Source organism: Poecilia latipinna, unplaced genomic scaffold (assembly GCF_001443285.1).
Source record: "Poecilia latipinna isolate Pla-1442-1.1 unplaced genomic scaffold, P_latipinna-1.0 Scaffold424, whole genome shotgun sequence".
Taxonomy (NCBI): Eukaryota; Metazoa; Chordata; class Actinopteri; order Cyprinodontiformes; family Poeciliidae; genus Poecilia; species Poecilia latipinna.
In genome coordinates this window covers 314,879-327,500 of record NW_015113040.1, presented here as the reverse complement: position 1 = coordinate 327,500, position 12,622 = coordinate 314,879, and the positions used below count along the sequence as shown (strand labels likewise).

Genomic DNA, 12,622 nt, shown 5'->3' with positions numbered 1-12,622 from the left:
CTGATGAGGTTTTTGTTGTGCTGTTCTCACAAAGTTTTCCTGCCTGGGTTGCTTCCAGGGCAGAAGATGTCACAAACCATGTGTGGATTTCTGAAGAAAAATATTTTAATGTGGAAAGGCAAAACCTTATGAAGCTTTTTGTAAACTAGTTTTTTTTTTTTTTTTAGTTCACAGCACAGCAAATGACTGAGAATTATTTTCTCGGTTTCTCCTTTTGAAGAGAAAGCTGCATTGTAAAGAACTCCAATGGTTGTTATGTTTATTTGTAATTGGTTTTGCCCTCAGGAATACCTAACAACACATCAGATACCAGTATGCTTCGACGATTCTGTCAGGAAAACTAAGCAAATAAATGAAAACTAGTTTGAAACTGAATTAATTGGCCCAGACCTCTGAGTTTGAGTGTCTAGAGTGGTTCTGGCATTTTCAAGATGCAGAATGGATTCAGTATTGATGGAGAAGGCAGCGGAGGTGGGTGTCAAATGGCAGGTTGCAGACGGGATTTTGATGCAGTTCAGTATCGACAGGAGAGCCGCGGAAGGGCAGAAGGATGGCTGAGAAAGCAAATCACACAAACTCAAAATGTCCTTTTCCTTTCATCCTTAGCTCAGCTCACTGTTTACCTAAAGGCAGTCCTTTTAAAGGCTTCTTACTGTGAAGATGCAAAACCTTAAATATAATATTTGACTTCAAAGAATGTAATTTTGCAGCTTTCTCAGGAGTTAATTTTAGGGTGTTTTGGAGAAATAATGTTGAAAATTTGACTTTTTTCATACATAGGTTTGTTTTTGATGTATTTTATTAACAAGTGTTAATCTGGTGTGTCATTATCTATCGAAACTGTTTGGTTTTAAATATAAGTACAATCAACAAAGGTACAAGAGAACCAGAGCTGCTCTGTGAAAAAATGAAAAAACACACTGAATTAAATTTACTTAATAGGATTAACACAGTGAGACATATCCCAGCAGGGACTTTTTGAATTCATCTAGAGGCAATTAAAAATGTCTAATTTCATAGTCAAGCTCAAGTTTTTATTCATCGAAATGATAACGACTACACATGATGTCACAAAGTCATTTCATTCTCATTTTTTTATTTTCAAATTATACAGGCTCAAATGCACATATCCTATTCCACAGAAAGATCTCAATATTTTTCTTTCTTTCTCAAAATGTTCTACATTGGAGTGCCTTTACTTTCTGAACACCAAAAGCACCCACACTGGAAAACCGAATGCACAACTGAATGTACTGCAGTAAGTCTGTATGTCATTCTTGGAGACTTTCTTGGAGACTTTCTTCAAATCAGTAAGTTGAAATTAATCTTTTAAATCAATAATCAAAAACCCAGGATTCTCCATATTAGAACCATTTGTTTGTAAGTTACTCTAAATCTGAAACTGAACGAACTACAATTTATGGCTTAACGATGAGTTAAGTAATTTGAATTAGAAAGCTACAAGAAAAATAGATCTTTCAGGGCTCAGAACAGACACATTTCACCCGGTTATGCTTTGCTTAAATGTTAGGCTTTAAGACAAAGCCGCACCTAACACTATATTCTCTCAATTTCCTTTTCACAGTGCAAAGGCAAAAAACACACTTTGAAACTAAACAAGTAGTGACAAAAACAGGATCCCTGCTACAAAGAAATGCTCTACAAAGAAGAAAAAATAAATCTGTCCACCTCTTAAAGCAGACTGGCAATAGTTCTCACCTACAAGTTTCTGCAAAGGAGACATATTATGCCATTTCCATTAGATGGCAGCAGAAACAGTGTTTAAAGTACTGACTAATGTAATTCAAAGAGGTAAATCCACACCAAGTGGAATTAATTTACAATTGAAAATTGACCAAAAGCTCTCAAAGTGAAATCAGTGATTTGTCAGAGAAACACATATGAATGATGCAGTGTTGTTATGATGCCTCCTAAAACAGAGGCAGATACGGAAGAAATAGCAGGAAGCTAACACAGCATTTCATAGACATAAGAAAAAGTAGAAAGTTTGTAGGTAAAGAAATGTTTGCAATGTGTAAATGCCAGAGTTATGACAACAAATGGACATGTTCAAACAGCAAATCAAATATTATGAATAACAGAACCATTATGTTAAATCAGTTCTTTTATGCATACATTTATGATCCCTTTATAATGGAACAAGAAGTCAGACTTGCAAAAAAATTCCCAGTCACGTATGTATAAATAAATGCAGCAGAGATCTGCTGCCGCTGGTTCTCTCCTGCAGAGAAACCTTTTGAACTATCCGTGATGTAAAAACACACAAAACTAGTTAACATAAAGGAAAGAAAATGTGTTATTTTTCTTTTTCTGTCATCCTTAGAAGAATGTGATGTTCCCCTGCTGCTACATGTTCTCAACACTGATGATAAATAATACTGATGAAAGAAGATAAAACGTGGAGGCAAACCTGATGAATATTCTGTTTTCAGAGCCTGCCACATATTGGTTGATTGGTGTTAATGCAACAAAGACAGAATACATGTTCATTTTCACCAGTAACACTGAAAAACAACCCATCCTCGCTCCTTTTTTCTAAGTCCTCTCAGTCAGGTGTCACATCAAAATAAAAGGTGAAATAGAGAGACTGTTTGCCATGAATTAACTTATGTTTTTTCCAGCTTGGACGCTCCGACGGCAACAGGGAGCAGCAGCAACAGCAGTCTGTAAACCTGTGTTTTACTTTACAGTTTGCAGCTCCAAAGTGATGTGGGGAACAAAATGTAGGAGCTGGACCAGAGCAGGTAGTACACAGACGCAGGGGGGAAGGGAGAACAGAACACCATGGCAACTCCTGAAACAGAGAAGATAAAGGAAAATGAGAAACTGAATGTCAGAAATTCTATCTATTCATTTAACTGTCTGTCTGAAACAGATTAAACAACAAAATAGCCCTTTAATAATTTAACGTTAGTCATTTAGATAGATAACTAGGTAGCTAGCTAGATAGACAGACAGACAGCTTCACCATAATTAGCCAGTTAAAGACCACACTAATAACTTGCAATCTTTTTTCTTTTTTATTCTTTTGAAGCTATTGCGATTTTTAAATGACTTTACCTCCAGCGTACACTACTTTCTTCCAAGTCTGGGACTCCAGGACTTTGTCATGGGGATAGAAGTTCTGACTGATCATAAATAGGATCATGGCCACTGTGATGACCCGCAGCACGCTCAGGTTTCCTCCCAACAGCAACGAGGCACTGGCTAGGATGGCTGATGAGTAGATGCAGGGGAGACCGCGATACACAAATGGAATACCTGACACAAAACCAAAGTGTGTTTTGATTAAGAATCCTGAACTTGATCAGACTTTAGTGTAAACATTTGATCATCATAACTCACCGCTTGAGAAGAAACAGAGACGGACAAACACAGACAGCACATAGCACATGCACAGGACGTTGTCCAGCAAGTCGGAAGTCCTCAGCAGCAGAGATGTGGCGATCCCAAAGGTGGTGAAGTCAGCAAAATCATCCAGCTTTGCACCTAGACATGAAAAACCAAACACCAGAACTGCTGACACCTCAACTTTACTTACAATTTTTATCAATTGCTTTGTTGATTTAGATTTGAGTTATGGATTTTACATTTAGACTTAAATTTAGATTTAACATATGTTTAAGATTTATTTTTATATTTAACATTTAGATTTAGACTGAATATTTAAATTTTCAAAATGTTTCAAAATTTTATGAAATGGCAGGCAGATTTTAGACATTTCCATTTTAAATGTAATAAAAGTGAGAAAAGTTAGTTAAATATCAATAAACTCTCTTTTGGATTCAAATTTTGACACTAGGCATGGACATGCATCAATTGATTCCATACAATTATTTGCTGTTTTACATTATTTGCTTATGTCGTGTCAGTCAAAATGAAACACACTTTCAGACAAGTATATTTCATTCCCTATAAAACTAAAGTTCCTCATTTCGTCATTTAATTTCTCACCTAAAATTTCTATAAAATACAGTGAAGTTTGTGGTTGAAACAGTGTTTCAAGGGGTAAAAATATTTTTGCAAGGCACTTCAGCTACATTTTCAGCTCTTCGGGGTGGAGATGGACAGCATTCCTGTCCTGTGATAGTAATGTGTTGCATGCAAAAATCTCAAACTGGAAACATCAGAGTCAGCCCAACAAACAGCTGTTCAATAAACAACATTCTCCGCTCACTTGTCTCTTTATCCCTCAGGAGCTCATAGCATGTTTTCAGCGGATAACGATGAGGTGATTCAGCCTGCAGCCCTCGAATGAGCGGGTTGGAATCCCGCAGCCAGGGGTCAACAATTTTAGCAATTTCAGAAATGCAGAGAAGCCAAAGGAACAGGATAAAACAGACAATTGGAACTGGATGCCACAGACTTAGGCTGCTTAATCGGAAAGTGATTGTTCACTTGACAAAAACAACAATGTGCAACCTGCAAAGTCATGCAGAAAACAGCTTGTTGAGACACAAAGCGGCTAACAATGATGCACCTGGGAGCTATTTTAAGCTTTGGGGTTAATATTGGCACAGTTCAGGTGCAGGTGGTATTTATATTTCAACTTAGCAAGTACAAAGTTTGTTCAAAGTATTCAATTTTTTGAATTATAAATGTGGATTTACATCTATTTCAAACACTTAAAGCTTATTTATCCAAAAGAGTAGAGAGGGTTTAAAAAAAGAGTTCAAATGACATTATATAAAATATACATGATTCTCCTCTTGGAAGCTCTGTAAGACTAACCAGAGGTTTTCCCAAGCAGAGTTTCCTTTCACCGAATCCCTTTGTGAGGCCAAATTAGAAAAGTGCAGACAAAAGCCTGTGCAGCAGACACTGCCAACAGCCCTACTGAAGTTAATCTTTGGTAAAAGTTTATTGACCACAAGCTTCCACTTACCCAGTGCCGAGCAGGCATTGAGTCGCCTGGCAACCGCTCCATCTGCCAAATCTAGCAGGTACCCAATCAGAACCAGCCAACACGCCGCATGATGGTGCCTGAACAAAACAAGTGAGAGTAAAGTTCTTTTACTTGCTGACAGAAAGCCTTTTTTCTAAAGGTAAAATGTATGCCAAGTCTCAAAAGCTAATTCTGTTCATTTAGACAAAATGTTGCTGATGAATGTAGTGAAGACAATTTACTTGCAAAGTACTCAGAGGTCTTAAGTTTTTTCTCATTTTGCTACAGAGCAAATGTGGAAAAAGGTGCAAAGATTTTACTTTTTAGTTTACATGCAAAAGGTCATGTAAGGTGGAAAACCAACACTGATGCTGTCACCAATGTAAAAACACATTGGTGATAGCATCATGCTGTAGCAGTAACTTTCATTTCAGTAACTTGCGTCACTTGATCAACAACCAGATATTGCCATTGGCACAAACAAGAAGACAACAGGAAGTATTTGGAGGACCATGGCTCGGCTTGTTTCTTAATGATTTATTGCATGAGCAAATTTATTCATATGTGATTTTAATTTAATTTCTTATTTAATGGAAACACCACAATTGCAAACTTGTAATTTATGACATCAGCACAATACTAACAAAGATTTTCGCAAATTTGTAATGGAAACAGAGCTAGTGAGGCAAAAGGTTCAAATGGTAGGACACATTTTTCAAAATGCTCTATTTAAATTCCATGTTCAGTTTTTCACTGTGTTTTGTTTTTGTCATTCTGATTGTTCTGCGTGCACACATTCATTTACTATAGATTTTGCTCTTTTCCTGTGCATGACTTCTCTCTCGGATCATAAACTCCATTAGTGGTGTGTTTGCTCACCCGTTCAGGCTGCTGAGGATGGAGGCCATGCCCATGACCATGTTGGCCATAGATAGAGCATTAGCAGCATTTTTCCGTGCAAACTCCTTGATTTGGAGCCCTGTAGCATGATCGCTCAGGAGGAGCTTGTTGGCGTACTGGAAGAAATCTGAGAGCAAACAACAGCAGCAGTTAGTAGCAGTCCTTGTTGAATCAACAACCCCCCACCTTGATCGGATGAGCACACCAGCCGACCTTCTCAATGGGAATAGCTTACTGATTTGATCTGAGTCTGAATCAAAGCTTAGAGGGCGTTAGATGCTGTAAATACTTCAGTATATCACCCATTACTGATAAGAATATTACACACCAGTTAATAGGGAAATAAAACATTACTCCCAAACTGATGCCCCCATCTGATGTAAAAGAAGTATGACTTACCAAGCTTTGCTTATTGGACGGACATCAACCTTACGATACATTCATCCGTTTTCAGATCAAAAACATGTTACAATAAAATCACGCAGTTAAATTTGCACATCCAACACCAATCTGTGTTTAATTATTCAGAAAATCTCAGCATGTGTTAAAAGACTTTTTTTAAATACAATGACATGCAAGAACATGTGCTAATTTGTAGAAACTGAAGTATAAGTACATGTTACTGGTCAGCATTTACCAATGAATATATTGGGGATCAAATGCTGGTGTGGGGGACAAGCTAACAACGTATAGTGGGTCACTGTGCACAGACATCTGGCTACCTTCACAGAGAGCCGGACCTACTAAACTGACACGCAACATGAGATCGATTAGCCTGTTAACACTGACCTAGCAAAAGATGGTGGCAGCAGCGCTCAAACAGCTGACTGATTGTTTAGATCAATTAAAAGCACTTGGACTTGGGCTTTAATGGAGGGAGTGACAGTAGGGTAGTTAAACACAGGACTGTGGAAAAAGGATTAAACTCCTCCTGAGTTATTCTATTTTTGAGCTGAAAATCTAGCATCCAGTTGTGTTTTATGCAACACTGGCAATAAACACAGAATGTGGTGAAGCTAATATTAATTTGTGTCTCTTTTTGCTGTAGTATGAAGCTGGACACCTAGATTTTGGGCCACTTACTGGAAAAATGTTTATTATTAGGTTGAATTTCCTTTTAAACTGTTTCTAACAATTTATTTGTGTAACATTCTCAGACAGAATTTTTAAAGCCAAAACATTTCTCATCTATTTGAGAAATTCTTTGCATTTTGATTGGAGTGAAGCTTGAACTGATTTCCATATGTTTCTCTAGAGATTGTTGAATTAAGCATTGTAGTTTGTTACCTTTTTTCTTTAGTCAAAAGCAAATTGAATCACATATTAGTGCAGAAACTCCAAAGCCCCCCAAAAATGTTACATAAATATATTACAGTCCATAGTTTATTTGTTCTCAAAGAAATAGCTAATTTTTATATGTAATTTTCACACAAAATAGGTCTTTGGAGCAATGCGTCTAAAATAGGAAGGGTGCTATGAGATATCAATGATGGCATCGAATGTAGAAGTGCATATTGTAAAGAGAAAAAGCTTTTTAACTAGAATATTTCAAATGGCTGTTTGGCTGCTTATTAGGAATACAGAAATAGATTGAGTTAGCATTATGACTTTCTCCAAAAGTCATCAACACAGGTGAGTGAACAACATTAAAATGAGGTGGACAACCTTCTTGTCAGTCTTAAAAACTGACTATCTTTTAAAAACATTTTTCCACAGGATTATGAAGCTTTTAGGTTTGAGGGATTGAACAACCCAAGGCGATGCTTAACTGAGCTGAACAGTTAAGCATCAGGTGTTATTTGTGAGCATAAAGTTTCAAGGATAAGAAGATGTGTTGTTTTCAAGTGACTTTTCCTTCTTCTTTACACTCTTTAACAGCAAAAGGTCAGTTAACTTCAACTGACTTAGAAATTAGATGACTAATCCATGTATTTTACGTCATTACTTTTATGTCTCCAAGTTACTGTATTTAGACAACATTTCTCTGTGTATCCTCTCTCTTACTTGATAAATTGTCAAATAAATCTTTACCTAATGAACTGTAATTATATATACATATATTGAAATAAGCTACAAGCACAACTATAAAGATAAAGTTTAATTTAAAAAAAATGATTAATGTTCTTTAAGTATATTTTCCCTGATAACATTGTTAGCATGTGATAACATACGAAAGGTATGAAAGCAGAGGAATCGAAGACTTTTTTTCCACAGAGCTTTATCTTTAGGTAATGGGTAATGATCATAGTCTATCTTACAATATGATTATAATTTGCAGAATATACATTTACTATTTACCATTTACGATTATTGTTAGTAAGATACAAATTTGCTGAGACTGCCAGATTCCAGCCAAAAATTGACCCTCACAAAAATAATGTATACACAAATATATATATATATATATATATATATATATATATATATATATATATATTATATATATATATATATATATATATATATATATATAAGAACACTGTGCTTTCTCAATCTCCTCGCTTCTAAGCTAACTATATTCTCTCAAGTCATGGTGCTTATCCAAGAGAGTATGCACAGATATTAACCTGCAATTTTTTAAATATTTTTTTATTGTTGCAGTAGCAACCCTTCACGAGATTTTCTCCCTGAACTTCCTTTGATTCCAAAGCCAGGCGAATGCATCTGAAAGAAAACAGTGTATGAGACAAAGCACACAGCCAACAACATCTTTCACTTGACAGCATGCTTTTTTTCATTATCTCATGTTGGACTTTATCCTAAAGTTACCACCTGGCATGGCATGTTAAATAACTATTTTTATAGGAAAACACAGAACAGAAGTTGTTGCAGAACAGAAGTTAATATATTTTAACTTTAAACACAGTGAGTGCCGACACAGGTGTATAAAAATCTGTAGGGGTTATTGTGATGACTTGGCTAGATATTAAAAGAAAAAGGCAAATCCAGAACCAAACAGTGCCAATTTAAAGCAGGTCTCTGGATTCCTGCCTAATTAGTGCAAAGCATGATGGGAAAGGCCCTTGTTATGTAATACCCTGCCATGTTACCAGGTAACAGCTAAAGAGAGTGCATGGAAAAACAGGGAAAACTCTTAACTCAGAGTGCACAACCAGAATAAACAGAAATGAACTTACTGAGCTAACTAAACACACTACCTTTTCTTTATTAAACTGCACTATTGCCACATCGAAGAGTTTCATTAATTAAACATATTAACAAACAGCTAACAGGCTTAGTTATAAAAACATTAAACTTTACATTTTGTACGCGTTGTTATCCAACTGTTCTCTGCATATAAACGAATACAAAGGTGACATTTACTTCTCTTGCATGCACATTAACAGATGAGGTACACAATTGTAATAATCATGCATGGAAGGGACAATAAATGCATTTAGGACCTTATTTATCACATGCATTATGCAGGTGTATCTCAAGAGTTTCTTTATTTCAATAATTCAACTACTGAAAATCATATATTATAAATCATTTTTTATAGATCGATTGCAAGCAATTAAATTATTTTTTCTATAAATTCTGATTATTGATGCTTTCAAGTAAGGAATCCTCCAAATTCAGCTTCTTATGATTAGAATATGAATTAAGACCAATAGAAAATAGATTTAATCACATGATGATGGGCTGCTAACTTTACTTATATCCACGATAAAGTTACTGCCAACCTGTGCAAAGAGGGTAAAGCCATAAAGGGTCACTGCTAAAGAATCTGGTTATTTAGCAGATTCTTGTGATATTGAACAATATTAGAAGTGAAAACTACAGTAGTTTTTTTGTACAATTGACTTTTTCATTTTTATTTATTTATTTGTTATTATTTATTTATTTGTACAATGTTATCCTCTCCTGTAAAAAAAAAAAAGTTTAAACTTCTATGTATCACTATATCAGAGGATGAAGCACAAGCAGGAGTATTTTACTGTGCAGAGTACATACCAGAGGAAGGAGTCAGGAGGATCATGGTTCACAACTCAGCAGCTGGAAGAAAAACAAAGCTCCAGTTATTGTTGTGCAGACGTAAATATTTGTGCTTATTAAATTTAAACAATATTTAGACAACAAAAGTGTTTGAAAATCAACAAAAGCATGTGTTTAGATAAATAGCTCTATTTTTGGAGATATGTCATGTTACAAGTAGTTTTAGAAAAAATGGTTCTAATGACAATCACCCCTAGCATCGTAATTGCTGGTACCAACATCACATCATCCCAGGTGCACAATACTCTATTTTTTGGGGGGAGAAAAAACAAAAACAAACAAACAAACAAAAAAACAAAACAAAAAAAACACACACTGTTTTTTAAAATCCAAAAAATAAAATTAAAACTTCCGCTTTGCTGGAGGTTGTAATGCGCACCGCGCTCTCTTCAGCACCAGATCTCCCTCGGCAGCTTAAAAAAATCCATCCAAACACCATCAAGACGCACAAATGCGCCATAACAAATCCTAACAAACTGCGCTGTAAAAGGATTCCCTCACAACAGAAGTGAGAAAACAGTTTTAGTTTATTCAGAAAAAGGTTTTTGTTTTATCTTACCTGAAAGGAGCTCCACAGTTTTCTTAGTTTACTTTAATCAAATGATGGAGGCGTGAAAAATGCGAGCACACTACATGCCAAAATTTATTGTAGGATACTTTGTTTTATTTCTCCTTCTCCTCTTTTTGAAATGCAAAATACCTTCCGTCTAATAATATTCTGTTTTCTGTGTCAGTATCTTTAAATAAACAAATGAATGCACTGAGCAGACCACCTGTCTATATGCTTGGTGGCCGCTATTTAAGCGCGTCCTTTTAAAGGAACAGCAGTGACAAATCCGCTGGAATATTCCAAGCGGAAATGACGTAGATCCCCCCCCCCCTTCTCCCCACTTGTTTTTTTCCCCAAAGCCTGTGAGGTTAAATGGATATTCAATCAGACAGAGGTATACCCATGCTGTGTAAGAAAGAAAAAAAAATGTTTCTACAGTCCGACATTAAATCAGATTAATGACCACCAACATTATGGCGGATGTTTCTTCTCTCATTACTTCTTCTATTTCAGAAATGCAGATGATATTACAGTATAATGATTTTGTAAGATTTTGATTAATTCACAACATCTGAGCTAAACCTGAAAAACACAACTTATTTGAGTGACATCGTGGGGAATAAATTGTGGATAGAGCTGAAAATGTGTGTGTGAGTGCAGCAGCTTGTGAACATGAATAGTTACACCAGTTCTCCAAAGAGGAATGCACCAGAATTCCAGAAAACTGTTGTGGGAATATTGTAAGGTGATACACAAAGTATTTAACTCAAGTCCTACAGTTTAATCAGCAAGTTTACCAAAGCCAGAAATGAAAAAATCTAATAAAAGTAATTAAAAAGTCTATGAAGATCATGTATGAGTGACAGCCATTAATCAGATAAGTACAATCTATTGATCTTAAAACTTACAGAAGTTATTTGTTTTCTGAACAGTACAGACTCAATAAAAAGAAAAAAATGGTTCAGACAAATTATTGAAATACCAAAATTATTTTAATGTAACAGAACTGTAACAGAATGAATGATGGAAACTTCAGGACAAAACTGTCTCTGGTTTTCACTCATTCAGCCTCAATGTGTTAACATTTGAGGCTACAAGTCTCTAAATTTTACATAAAAGTATTGAAGCAGCATTGGGCTAGTAATCGACTCTGACTGGATTCTGCAGTATGCTAATAGCAAGTATTATCAAACTAAAAAATCTGACTCATCACCAAACCTGCTCTCTATTTGTGGTCTGAGAAATATCACAAGTTGTCATTTTTATTCCTTTACTCTTGAGATCATTTAGCTGGAGTGAAGCTATACTGTATATTACGGAAGGCATGAGAAAGGAGTTTCCTGCAATGTTTCATTACAGGATTTGCAACTCTTTTTTTTAAAATACCAAGTTTATTCTAAGTACTGGATTGAAGGGGGTAGCTATTTATGCAATTGCTTATTTTAGATTAAATATTTTTCTTTAATTATCATCATTTTGTAAAAATCAGCATTCAGTTTGACATAAAAGGTTTTTTTGCAAAGAAATTTGTCAAAAAGCCAAACTTTATTGATCATGACTTTTTGTAAAAACTGTAAAAAGAGTAAAACATTCAAGAAGTAAATATTTTCTGGAACTGTATATTTCTGGTTTATTAATTGCTGAAAAAACTCGTTAATATAATGTATGACTAAAATCCAAATTTGATTGTCTTCTTTCATAAAAATACAATGTTTGAAAGTTTTTAAAATGGAATTAAATTAATGTAAAGTCTTATAAAAGCAGATTAATCTTAAGACTCTTTTGCTTTGTTTCCCCCCCAATTTGCTTTGAATAAATGCGTCAGCAGCTAATGCTTACAGTTGAAACAAATTCCGTTTTTGTTTCATTATCATCCTCTTGCATGATTGGTGCTGTTATTTGACTTTGGAAATTTACTTTCTGTAAATTGTGTCTATTTACTCATTTTACAAACATGAACCATGACAAAACCTGATTATAGAAAATATGATCAGATCGAGTAGAGGAATGTAACGCTGACACTTGTGGGACTGACGTATTCAACTTTGTTTCATTCTTTATTGAAAACGTTCATTGTTTCTAGAAAATACTACACTGGATGACAAACAGTAATATTTCAAATTCTGACCAGAAATTCAACTGCAGGACAACAGAAACCAAAACATATATATGTTGAAATATTGGATATCGTCTTGATTTTTCTCGTGATCTTGTTTTGAAAAAGCAGCCTCAGGTGAGGAGGGAGCTCCTGGCACGTAAGCCTTTAT

General features: G+C 35.2%; 1 protein-coding gene across 1 annotated transcript; it reads right to left on the bottom strand.

Moving 5' to 3' along the window:
* Positions 1-1,017: 1,017 nt before the first annotated feature.
* On the bottom strand, positions 1,018-10,624 carry tmem269 (transmembrane protein 269). The gene is made up of 7 exons (XM_015037959.1): positions 10,365-10,624; positions 9,764-9,805; positions 5,786-5,933; positions 4,907-5,004; positions 3,367-3,510; positions 3,082-3,282; positions 1,018-2,815 (listed from the first exon to the last, which is right to left on the bottom strand). Exons 2-7 carry the CDS (start codon positions 9,786-9,788, stop codon positions 2,706-2,708), a joined length of 726 nt encoding a protein of 241 aa, XP_014893445.1. The 5' UTR covers positions 9,789-9,805; positions 10,365-10,624; the 3' UTR covers positions 1,018-2,705.
* Between the last annotated feature and the right edge of the window lie 1,998 nt (positions 10,625-12,622).

Bases quoted from the DNA above. Each gene is read 5' to 3' on its own strand.
- tmem269 (XM_015037959.1), bottom strand. From the start codon at position 9,788: ATGATCCTCCTGACTCCTTCCTCTG. The intron at 5,005-5,785 runs GTGAGCAAACAC...TGTTTTGTTCAG, and splicing joins ATCCTCAGCAGCCTGAACGG to GCACCATCATGCGGCGTGTT. The intron at 3,283-3,366 runs GTGAGTTATGAT...GTTTTGTGTCAG, and splicing joins TCTCTGTTTCTTCTCAAGCG to GTATTCCATTTGTGTATCGC.